Source organism: Solenopsis invicta, chromosome 11 (genome assembly GCF_016802725.1).
Source record: "Solenopsis invicta isolate M01_SB chromosome 11, UNIL_Sinv_3.0, whole genome shotgun sequence".
Lineage (NCBI taxonomy): Eukaryota > Metazoa > Arthropoda > Insecta > Hymenoptera > Formicidae > Solenopsis > Solenopsis invicta.
In genome coordinates, this window is record NC_052674.1 from 16267115 (window position 1) to 16280399 (window position 13285).

Consider the following 13285-nt stretch of genomic DNA (forward strand, 5'->3'; position numbering starts at 1 on the left):
ACTTGCTTGTACATCATACTCGGATCTTCAGTATGCACAGTTGACCAAAACAACTGTCATCTGTAAAGTGTTTAGTGAATTACAGTTGCAGTCAGTAAGTCACTTATAGTAACGTAGGAATTAAGATTTATCTTATTTGTATATATACTTGGCCCAAGTACCCCCAAAGCGATGTTGACTAAAACATTTATTTATAACTAAAAGCCGTAATTAAATTATTGAATGTTATAATTGAATACTAAATATACTAATGGCTTATGTAAAAAGAATTTGTTTTTATTAATAACTTTAATAATCTTACAGACCAAAAAGAATAATCACCTTATAACTTTATTTTTACCATCAAAAAACGAAAATCTAATCTTGTTTACCCATTGACAACCGGATGCAGACTAGTATATATGTAGCAGTATATATGTAGCAGTAATCTTTATCTCAACGTTTTTTTACAACATCGACATGTTTGTACTACGATTAATGAGATATTCGTATGGACCCCAATTTGTTTCTATGCTCAACTAACCCTAATATGTCAGTATTGGCGATCTTCTTTTAATAATGCATTTAAATGAACAATGTAGTATTAATAATATATTTATTAGAAATTTTATGCTACTTTTAAAAGAGCTGGTATATAAATTTTCAAGCAATATAAATTTTAAGGGAACAGGATCCTTTAGAAGGTTAAAATATTGATTTTTTTAAATTGCATTTTATAAAAATACATATTTTTAAAAATCTACTTATAAATTTTTATCGAAAAATTTGAAAAATTATGGAAGTTATAGCATTTTATTTGAAACGGCCCGTAGGTTAGCATCAGGGAGCACACTCACTGAGTCTCTGTAAGAGTCTGCCGTAAAGTCTTTTCTTTTCAGTGTTTTTTTTTATTCTCTTTTTTTGAAATTACAAAAGACTTATTACATGAACCTTGGATTGTTGATTAAGATAACGTTGATTAAGAATACTCACTTACGTAAGTACTAAAAATATGCAAGTAAATTGTACTCAAAACTTTAAATGCTTTTTTCTCAAAACTATGTTTTTCAAACTGGTATCCACGATTTCAGACGAACTATTGAACCGATTGACTTTATCCTTTACCAACATATTCGAAACACCTCTCTGTCACTAGAACCAGTAAAATTAAATTATATTAATTTTGTTATGTGTGAGAAGAAAAAGGTTTGGACCCATCGGGTAATAGTAAACTTAACCCCACAACCAGATGTATTAACCACGAAATAAAATTTATTAACAGTTTATTACACAAAACTAATTACTTTCTTTTGAGTTCACTATTCTAATACAACAAGCGCGAAACGACAAGAGCGTGTATTACTGTTATACGAGGTGTGTTCAAAAAGTATCGCGAATTTTGTGTTTTTTCAAAAATTATTTATTTATTCATGAATATCTATTTTGTCCCCTTCAAAGTAATCCCCATGAGATATTATACACTTGTGCCAACGGTTTTTCCAATCTTCGAAGCACTTCAAAAAATCATTTTTTTTTATCTTGTTCAGCTCCTCCTTCGATGCCGTCTTTATCTCGTCAAGCGTAGCGTAACGTCGTCCTTTCATGGGCCTCTTCAGTTTAGGGAACAAGAAAAAGTCACAGGGGGCCAGATCTGGGGAATACGGTGGCTGCGGCATCATTAGTGTGTTGTTTTTGGCCAAAAAGTCGCGCACAAGCAACGATGTGTGAGCAGGGGCGTTATCGTGGTGCAAAAGCCAATTTTTGTTCTTCCACAAATCCGGGCGTTTCTGGCGGATTGCTTCGCGCAAATTGCGCATAACTTGCAGGTAATATTCCTTATTGACCGTTCTACCCTGTGGCAAGAACTCATGATGCACCACGCCCCTGCAATCGAAGAAAACTGTCAGCAAAACTTTCACATTCGACCGAACTTGGCGCGCTTTTTTCGGTCTTGGTTCGTGCGGCAGCTTCCATTGAGATGATTGAGCTTTGGTTTCCACGTCATAACCATAAACCCACGATTCGTCACCAGTTATGACCCTCTGGAGCAAATTTGGGTCGTCGCGGACAGAGTCCAACATCTCATTAGCAATGTTCATGCGATGCTGTTTTTGGTCGCAATTGAGCAATTTTGGTACGAATTTCGCGGCGACCCGTCTCATGCCCAAATCATTGATAAAAATCGAATGGCACGAGCCAATCGATATGTTTAGGTCCTCAGCAACTTCTCTAACGGTGATTCGACGATTGGCCAATATCATTTTCTCCACTTCATTAATTTTTTCGTCTGTTGTTGAAGTGCTCGGGCGTCCGGCACGCTCTTCGTCGTTCACATCTTCTCGGCCTTCTGAGAACATTTTGTACCACCGATAAACGTTGCTTCGGTCCAAGGTAGCTTCTCCGTATGCCACAGTCAACATTCGGAATGCATCCGCGCACTTAATTTCGTTTTTCACACAAAATTTGATACGGGTTCTTTGATCCATTTTTTTGAATAGGTAAAAATCGAAGACGATCCAAAACACGTGCAAGCAAAGCAGCTGTCAACAATTAAGTGAACATTCAAAATGGCCGAGCTTGTCGGCATAAGTGAGAGACATGAGTACCAACATAACGCCACAAAAAGATCGAAATTCGAATATACGTAACCCGCGAAAATTCAAAATTCGCGATACTTTTTGAACACACCTCGTAGATCGAGTAAAACGATACGTGCGCACGAGTGAATGCTCCCGTGAGCCCACGTCGTTCTCTCGTTACTTCCTTCCCAGCCAGAAATGATTAGTCGATTTGACGTCGATACCACTGGTCGATCGACGGTCGAAATGTGTAGTCGATTTGACTTAAAAATGGGCTTAAATTTCGACCAGTCATCGACAAGTCGATTTGATGTCGAATTAATATTAATTCCCAGCGAAAAATGACCTATCGAATGGACATCGAAATAATATCATTTTGATGATTTCGATGTCGAATTGACGTCGATTTTGTCATCATTTCTCACTGGGAATATCTAGAGATGAGATTATAACAGGTTGAATTGCGCCTAGAAATAAAATGTTTTGTGTAAAATTACTAGACACAAATCAGAAATATTTGAAGGCAAAGTATTTTCCTAGTGTTATAAAAAATACAAATAAAATTTATAAAGTAGTATGTATTCACCTATAATCACTTCCCACAACAGTAATTTGCAAAAAGGTCTTTTTTGATTGCCATTGCCTCGAAAATTGTATTTACATGCAAGAGAATTACTAATAGCTGCAACCATAACTGAATACAATACTTCACTATCATTCACTTTAAATTCTTCTTTGCCTTTTACTTTCATTTGTGAAAAATAATGTATCTAATATAATAATGCAAATAAAAAAAAAACATTATTTAACTAGAACAAACTATTTCACAATTAAAACATAAAATCAAATCAACATAGTAAAATATTAAAACAGACCTTTAGCTCTTAAAGAATACACCAATAACAGTGAGCGTTCACTCAACTGTAAAACGCAACCATTCAAGAGACACAATTGCAATTCGCGCCAAGTCTAAAAGCGTAACGTAAGTGCATACTTATATTACCGTACACTGCCGTTCGATAATAGTAATAGTCGTAGTTTATCAACCTTATTTGCACGATAATGATCAATGTGGGCGCATTTCGAGAATATATTTAATAATAATATAATAATAAAAAAATCTTTTCTACATTTCTCATTTTACATAGAAAGCTTATAAAATTTGACAATATTTAAGGTTTTTAAAAATTCCTTTAGAAAAATTTCAAATATGAATTTTTATAATAATTATAAATGTTATAAGATATGAAAATTATTATAAATATACATCTGTATAAAAAATATTAGTGCAGCTTAGTGATATATTCATTGTAAATGCCCGGGAAAAAATATTTTATATATAAAATATGTCCAAACATAAATATATATGATTGTATATATTTACATGTAATTTATATTTGTATTATGTATATTTATATGTAAATAAATATACATATAATTATATAAAATTGTATATAATTACATATAATATAATTATATATACGGACATATTTTACATATATGTGTACATAATTATATAATGATTATATATAAAAATTTTTTCCGAGTGTCATTCTTTTATAACAAATGCAACAATTTTTAAGATCCATTTATTGCTATTAAAAAGTTGTCATGCTAATGATATATATGCATCTCTACAAAATTTGCAGATCAAGATTATATACAGGTTATATGTTGATTTAATTGTGTATGCAAAAGAACACATCGCATTCCGATATTTCAACTTTTTAGTGCATAAAAACAATGTAATAAAAAAGTAAAATATATACTGCGCCTTCTAATTTATGTTGATCTACGTAAAGTTGAATAAAAGTCAATAGAAATTTTACAAAAATATTTGCAATTACTCAATAAACAATTTTTATGACAAAGTAGAAAATGATAAAAATATCGACTAGTTTTCGATCATCGACCATTTATCGTCGAATTGACGTCGATTCGACTAATCATTTCTGGCTAGGCTTTTACCAAGGAAGCCTTGCTGATTTTTTTCAGTAGGTTACTTATTGTGCGTTCTCAATATCAGTCACAGTGTCGCAATATCGGCATTTTGAGTATTGGTCGCGCAATAATTCCTACTTCCCTAATTCTATTTCACTGACACAATTACTCTCAACGATTAGTAATTATGCTTTGTCAACAGTGGCTTTACTACAATTTGTTTATTTTTTTAAATATAAAACTTACAATGTAAAATTTTTAGTGATTTTCTAAATTTTTTTACATGCATAATAATTATTTTAGAAATAGTTCAATTTTAATAATTCTGGTTCCGACAATAACTAAACATCTAGATCAAGAATTTTTTTTATTTGTTTTATCAGATAATTGAATATCGAAATCTTATGGGGATCATGAGGCGATGCGCGCTCGGATATATCGAGCGAATAATGTTATAATTATTACAATTTTTGTTATTTTGACTTGTAAAAATTACTGAGTAACTATGAAATATATATAAATGTGTGTGTAAAATTTCAAATTAATTGCTTACATAGTTTCCATAAAATATTTATAAAGACAGCCTTTTTTGACCATCCAAAATGTCTTTTTAATGAGCTAAAAAAGAAGTAATATTTTAATTTTAGCAAGATAATAGCTAAAAAGTTTTGAAATTTAAAATTTAAAAAATTTTTTGAATGCAGGACTTATATACATAGATTTATATTTTCTCAGTTGCTAGATACTTGTATGAAGAGATGTGGCCCATTATTCCATGCAGAAGTTGGTAAATTCCGTTTTCTTAATGAGATGATAAAATTGGTTTCGCCGAAATATTTAGGTAATCGCACTACAGCGAGCGTACGACAAAAGGTTCTGCAACTTCTTTATGCATGGATCAGAGATTATCCTCGCGAATCAAAAATTAAGGAGGCTTATGAGATGTTGAAGAAGCAAGGAGTTATTGAGGTTACTTTTGTCAGTTGCTATATTTATGTGTAGTTTGACAATTATGTGTTTACAGATATATTCCTGTTTTTTGATAATATTACACGATAATATTACAGGCATAACAAAATGTACAGTTAATCCGTTATTTTCAAGGTATTAAATACTTTGAGAGCAGTAATCTGTCGAAACGGCTTGAAATTCTGTTTTGGCATCTTATCTTTGGTAAAAAATGTTTTAAAAGAGAGATCGCCCTACATAAAGATGATCTCCACTGATTTCAATAACCTTGACATACATGGTGATTCAGAATGAACATTGGTTTTTTCACAGGTATATTTGTAATCAAATTTTAAGACAATTTTTTCTTAGGCAAAAATTTGTCCGGAGCTTAGTATTCAAGTTTGTAACAATACGTCCCCCTCCCCCGTCCGCGCACCTCTGTGTTACTCCGTCCACCCGAACACCAAACGCCGCGAGAAACCACGTGCACGCACAGCATAATCTCTCGGCGATCACGCAGCAGGAGGTCAATTCTGTATTATTCACCTTGGTGAAAATTACAAAAGTGAGTAAATTTACTAGAATATTTGTAATTTTATTGGTCAAAAGCTAATGAATTTGCTCACTTTTGTAATTTTCACTCAATTTATGTGATACAGAATCGACTCCCAGTACACGTATCGTCCGTGGCGTTCCGCAACGCTCTCACTCTAACCTGGCCGACCGAACGCGCGGCTTGGCACATCCAACCGCGCGTTTGGATATACAGGGTGATTCAGAATAATCTTAACCTTAAAGAGACATATTCCTAAGGTTATTCTAAAACAACTTTTCCTTTGGCAAAAACTTGTCCGAGCATAGTTTTTAAATAATAAAAGGAAATAGTTATCCAATAACCGGGCGCGTATAGCGGTGAGGCAGGGCCGGCGCAACTTATCGTTTGATATGGGCGATTACATAAGGCGATTGCAGTGATAAGCTGACAGCTCGAACACTGCTTTCCCTCCTTTCCCCCTCTCTCTCACTCTGTCACCCGCTCTTTTAAAGCCTCTATTCCATTCTCATTCTCATTTTTTTTTTAATTATTTATCAATTTATACACTAACACTGAAATAATGCTAGAATTAAAAACGATATTTAATTATTTGACGTTTTGCTTTTAATAATTCTGTACGTGTAAAAAAATATTTTTTTTTTTTTTAGTCAAAAGTACTATATTTAAAATGCGTGATTAAAAAATAAAAATGCAGAGTGAGAGAGAGAGAGAGAGAGAGAGAGAGAGTCCGATCAAATTTGAACGTGTATACTTATCATCCTGCACAACAATCAGCCTTTATCTTCCCGAAGACAAAATATCCATATTAAAGTCGAGATTTTTTTTTTCTTCTTAAATTACATCATTTGTCACATTCACTGCAATCATTCCCAGTCAGAAATAGTTCCTCGAAACAATGTCGTTTTGATGTCGAAAATGCAAGTCGAAAATTTTTTAAATTTGTATTAATTTCGATGGATTTTTCACTCCAATTTTGAGTAATTTTTTTTTTTTATTTGACATTAAAACGATATTGTTTTGAGGAGCTATTTTAATATTTTTCGAGAACATCCCGTCAAACACAAAAAAATAATTAATTTTTTTTTTTTAAGAATTATTCTAAGTAAAATAATTGAAAAATCGAGATCGTTTCGATATTGGTTCGAGTTAGAATTATTGTTAAAGATATTTTTTTTTATTTTTATGTATTTAAGATAATAATACTTTTGATTTATTTTTTCAAAAATTGCTTTATTTTTATCGCTTTATTAAAAATCGATTATTTGATTAAGATTATCTAATCGGAGTACATATACTTAGGTTAATTTGATCAAACAGAAGGTATTTTATGTTGCAACAATTCTATTTCAAAATAAACATCGGAAGAAAAATATATAGTTTATAAACGTATGTAATAACTTTGGTATACAAAGAAGATAAAACTAGAAAAATCAGTTTGAGAAGAAAGACATTATTAGTTCTATTGCTAATAAAAATTTGTCTGAGAAATTTTCTAAAAACTATAAAATATTACAGAAATTTTGAAAAATTCTGGAAATGACTAAAAAATATCTAAAAATTTTGAAAATTATATTTAAAAATCTGAAACAAATTTATATACTCCGATGAAAACTTTTCTTGGAATTTTTCTGATTTTCTGTATAATATATTTTTTAGAATAGTTCTTAGATTTTTTAATGTAAACTTTAGAATATTTTAAAATACACATATATATGTAAAATTCAGAGAAAAAAATATAAATTTCTCAATATTTCTAAAGTGTTTCAATTTATATAAAAATTCTGAAAAGAATTTCAGATAACTAATAAAATTATTGTTTAAATCAATGTCGAATGACGTCAATTCTATAAATTATTACATGCGAAAATCATTCTATTTTTCTTTCATGTAATAAATAATAAAAATGAACGATGAAAAAGTAGAAGTGCAATTAGTTAATTTTCTTTTCGCATCATTGCATCGTCGAATTGATGTCGAATCGATATCGATTTGATCTTTAAATAAATTTTTTCAGAATATAAGATTATTTATTACATATACATTCCAAAAATATTAAAAAATGTATGAAACTTCCATTATACTCTTTACATACGCAACTTTTGGTTACTCGAAAATGTTATAATTTTGACGTAAGTTTTGAATCGATCTTAACGATGTCGAAACTACATCGTTTCGAGGAACTATTTCTGATTGGGTTCTCTTGATCGAAAAATATTAACGCATCACTTTATACAAATCACTATCGTCAATTACTATTAGTTACTACTAATCATGAGAATTACTCAAAAAATGAAACACGTGCTTGTGACCGTGATGCCGTTGAATCGAAGATTTCAAAGTTATCCCAGTTTTTGACGGCCGAAAGACTGAGTTTGATATGACACAAGAAACAGTCACTCGAGAAACGTGAGCCGTGAACGCGCCGCGAGTGCAACGTTTGGGGACTTGTCCGGGATGACCGTGAAATCTTCGAATTCATGGTCACAGGCGCAATACACGTGCGCAACAGTATTTTTAATTTTTAATTATTGCGTTCTGATTTTTAGAACGTCAATCACGCAGTGATATCGCGAACAATAAAACTAGTTGACTGCTCGCTCGTGAAGCAAAGAGGATATAAGCTAACCTCTTTGTTGTAAACACGTGTTTCTTTTTTTGAGTAATTTTCTGATTAGTAGTGACTAATAGTAATTGACAATAGTGATTTGTATAAAGTGATGCATTAGTAATTTTTGATTAAGAAAATGATTGCAGTGAATGTGTGACAAGTGATGTGATTTAAGAAGAAAAGAGGAAAATTTTGAGTTTAATGGATATTCTGTCTTCGTAAAGATAAAGCTGATTGCTGTGCAGGATGATAAGTGAGTTTACACGGTCAAATTTGATCGAACTTGTCTTTCTTTCTCTTTTTCATTCTGCATTTTTATTTTTTAATCACGCATTTTAAATATGCTATTTTTGAATTAAAAAGAATATTTTTTTACTTGTATAAAATTAGTAAAAAGAAGACGTCAAATAATTAAATATCGTTTTTAATTCTAGCATTACTTCAGTGTCAGTGCATGAATTGATAACTAAATAAGAAAAAAATGAGAATGAGAATGGGATAGAGGTTTTAAGAGAACGGATTGAGGGGGGGGGGGAGCAGTGTTCGAGCTGTCAGCTGATCATTGCGATTGCCTCACGTAATCGCCTATATTGAACGGTGAATTGTACCGGCCGTGTCTCACCGTTATACGCGCCCGGTTATTGGATAACTATTTTTTTTTTATACTTTAAAAACTAAGTTTTGGACAAGTTTTTGCTAAAGGAAAAGTTGTTTCAGAATAATCTCAGGAATATGTCTCTTTAAGGACACAAGGTTATTCAGAATCACCCTGTATAAGCCGACAGAGGAAATGCAGAGCACAGATTCCTTCGATTCTCTGACCTGTCCAAAAGTCGAGGAATCTCGACATCCCTCCGGCCGAACATTCTTGATTACTCCCCGACGACAAGCATTCTCGTCGCTATTACCGGCCGAGCATTTTCGACCCACCAACTCCGAGTTCCTCGATGAGCATTCTCATTGCTATCACTGGTCGAGTATTTGATCAATCCTTGCTAAAGAAAAAATCGTCTCAGAATTCGATTTTGAATCTGCCTGTGAAAGGACCAATGTTTATTTTGAATCACCTTTATATTGTCAAGGTCTCTTTGAGTAACAATCAAAAAGTTTCAACCAGCATTTATTATTTATTTAAAAGTTGTTAATAGTTAATGTCAAGCACTTTTTGGTATTTTGAATATTGATATAGTGCATATTTTTGCATAGATTTTTTATTCATTATTAGAAAATGAAAAGAATACAATAAACAATTGTGTTGATTTAGGTACCAGGTTGATTAGGTACGTTTATTTTATCGTTATTTTTAGATATTGGATATATTTTTCTTAATATTAAAGGAAGCATTTATTTTTTTTTTTTATGATGCCGATAAAATAAATATTTAGCTAACAAAGTCTATGGTTATACTGTTTTACATGAGTTTGCGATTTTTTACTCAAAGCTCTACTTCACACTTCCCTTTGCTTAGGGGAAAATGATGTCTGTGATTATACTGTTCCATGTAGGTTTGTGACTTTTTACGCGAAGTTAGGTTTATCTTATTTCTTCTGCTTACGGGGCAAAATGAGGTTTATAATTGTTCTGTTTGTGAAAATTACTTTTCTGTTTTGGAGTGATATTTTTATTGTCAATCCTTATAAACTTTTAAATAAGTAACGAAGCTAAAACATTTTATTATCAATTGTTCTCGTAACGGTAATTTTGACAATGTATGTTAATGCTATTAAAATTGATGAGGCCGCCCTTAATGTAGAGTTTTACCAACAATTTTTATCAAATTTTTATGAACTTGACATTTCATTAAATGTGATAAAATTTTAATAAATTTTCAGTAAAATTTTACATATACAGAACTATTTAAAATAATTCAGTGTTTTATGATTTTTTTTATGGATAGTATATTTAACATACAACAATTAAAACCATATTGTTAGATACCTGAACACTTGAAATTTTTATAAATTCAAGAAATGGCCTGTACCTTGAAACGGATATTACTTCTAAAATAATAATAATTCTTAGGCAAATTTATGTATATTCACATAGCACATGGATGTCTAATGAATGTCAAATTTGTCCACAATCGATGTTTATGGAATATTTGTATTTGTCGGTGGATGTTAATGGCACGTACATTTTATATTTAATGTCAGGCTGACAATTAGTGACGTCGAATATGGATATTTGTGTTAAAACAATATGATATCAATGAAATTGTTCATAAATGAACTTAGCCTAACATTGATTGATTTCTGAATAATGAAAATTGAAAATAAATGATTATTGTTCCATGGAGAGTAAGACTATCTAACAAACTTAGTTCATCTTGGAGATGATGGCTCGCAATCTGGACCACGCGATCTGGACCACGGTTGCTGATTAAGCAACCAAAAAGATTTGTAAAAGACCATCTAACAAAGTTTGTTAGATGGCCTTTTTAAAATTTTTTTTTGGTTTAATAAAATTTGTTGTGAAAATATTACCCTGATTGAGGTTTCAGATTGAGTAGCAAAAACTGTAAAATCCATACCATATTTTTTGTGTGCTTAATCACTAAAGCTGTTCACATTGAGGTAGCTTTTGAATTATCTTCCGAGGGTTCCATACATGTCCTCAAGCATTTTATGGGGTAAAGAGATAAACCAAGTTACATTGTTTTTTCCAATAACACAACAAACTTTATAGGAACGGATCGAGAATTGAAAAAGTTGCCCACCATGTTTAACAATGAAAAGCATAAAATAGTTCACGACAGTTATTCAAGGCGTTTAATAGCACTTTATCTAAAATTCCCAATTTTAATAGTATTTAAGAAGTTGCTGTACGATCTTTTAATACTCATTTCAAAAAGTTGTTGGCACAGATAAAATGCAAACTTTTTTAATCCAAATTGAAGTCATATTAAATTCCCGTCCTATCACAGTTTTATCTAATTCCAATGATTTATTCTATTTATTTCCCAGGCAACAACAAACTTTGTTAGATGGCAATTTTTTTGATTGTTTAATTATTGTGGCTCAGATTGCGAGCCATTATCTTCATTATGATGAAGATTCATTGAATTTCCTGCACTCTACTAAGAGGCACATCAGCGGTACGTTATTCTCTCGAATGAACACCGTATCACCCGGAAAGACGTTAGTGTTTTTGGTGTTCCATTTTGTGCGCTGCTGCAACTGATTAACCCTTAAAAACATATTGAAAATTTTCCTAGATTTTTGATCGCTTACTGTGTGAAGACGGAATGAGAAAAAAGATTTGAGCTAGGTGGAAAAAAAGTTTGAAGTCTCTTCTATTGACTGCTACGATTGACCCACTTTATTGCTTAACTAAAATAAAATGACACGAAAGTAAAGTTTCTTTGGGAAGGTCTCCTAGACCTACTTATGTGTTCAAGGATTAAAATAGTTTTTAGACTTTTTCATAGATGCATTTGCTTGGTTTGTTGCGACCTGGAGAGTTTATTTTCTTGTATCTCTAATAATGTAAGCTTAGAAATACCAGTACGTTTCCAATGAGAAAATGCCTGGGACATAAATAGGATAAATGATTAGGGTTGTTGAATAAAACGAGTGAGTCTCAATTGCACATAGAATAAATCGTACACAGCAAGTTAAACACTTCCGATTTTGATAAAATTATACTCATTTAACATGTTTTTGCACGAAACGAACGAATCTGGCAGAAAAAAGTCGGACTACCTCGCGAACCAAAATATCAAGCACTAAAGTTGACGACTATTGAGATTAGGATACCTATCACGACGTAATTTACGTAATATAGCGACTTGAGAAAGTAAATGCTTGGAAGGGGGAGGGCCTTTGCCTCTTCCTCCGCCCGCCACAAATTCCTAACTCAATCCAATTCGAATCTAATTGTATAAGTCAAAAATTCGCAATTCAACTTGCTGTGTCCGATTCAGTCTGTGCGTAACTGGGACTTCCCCTATAAAACTGTGATAGGACGGGAATTTAATATGACATCAATTTGAATTAAGAGAGTTGATTTTATCTGTACTGACTACTTTTTGAAAGATCGTACAGCGGCTTCTTAAATACTATCAAAATTGGAAGCTCTGGATGGGATAAAGTGCTATTGAATGTTTTGAACTGTATTGTGAACTATTTTATACTTTTTATTGTTGAGCAACTCTTTCAATTCTTGATCCGCTCATATAAAGTTTGTTGCGTTATTGGAAAAAATGTAACTTGGTTTATCTCTTCACCATATAAAACGATTGAGATCATGTATTATGAAACTATTAGGAGTACAAATTGAAAACCGCTGTTTTCCAGTAGATGGCGCCAGCGGTAAATGCTGGTGCCAAACGTTAGATCAAAAGTTTTAAATGTAAGGTTGGGCATCTGGCAACAATTCCTTATCATTGCAGTTGTGAATTTTTATCGGCGTTATATATTTTTTTGTGATCGAAAATGTCGAAATTTGTGCCCAATAAGCGTCATTTGCGGGAAGTTTTGCTTTTTGCCTTCAATTCGAAAAAATCTGCGGCTGAGGCGCGTCGAATGATTGTAAAAACTTATGGTGAGGCTTCCATTAGTGAAAGAACGTGTCGAGAATGGTTCCAACGCTTCAAAAGTGGCGATTTCGGCGTAGAAGACAAGGAGCGTCCCGGACAGGTGAAAAAGTTTGAAGACGCACAATTAGAAACAT

At 32.2% G+C, this 13285-nt stretch overlaps 1 protein-coding gene across 5 annotated transcripts in view; it reads left to right on the plus strand.

The window, feature by feature from the left end:
- Positions 1–13285, plus strand: part of LOC105197595 (ADP-ribosylation factor-binding protein GGA1) — a 212230-nt gene that overhangs the window by 85372 nt on the left and 113573 nt on the right. For 2 of the 5 annotated variants that reach the window (XM_039455102.1, XM_039455103.1), the window contains one exon: positions 5235–5468. The exons of 2 other annotated variants lie outside the window; for them this stretch is intronic. In XM_039455102.1, coding sequence (XP_039311036.1) covers positions 5235–5468 — 234 coding nt within the window. Of the gene's footprint in view, positions 1–812; positions 977–5234; positions 5469–13285 lie in introns of all 5 variants that reach the window. One more of the 5 variants, XM_039455105.1, reaches the window with a different exon arrangement.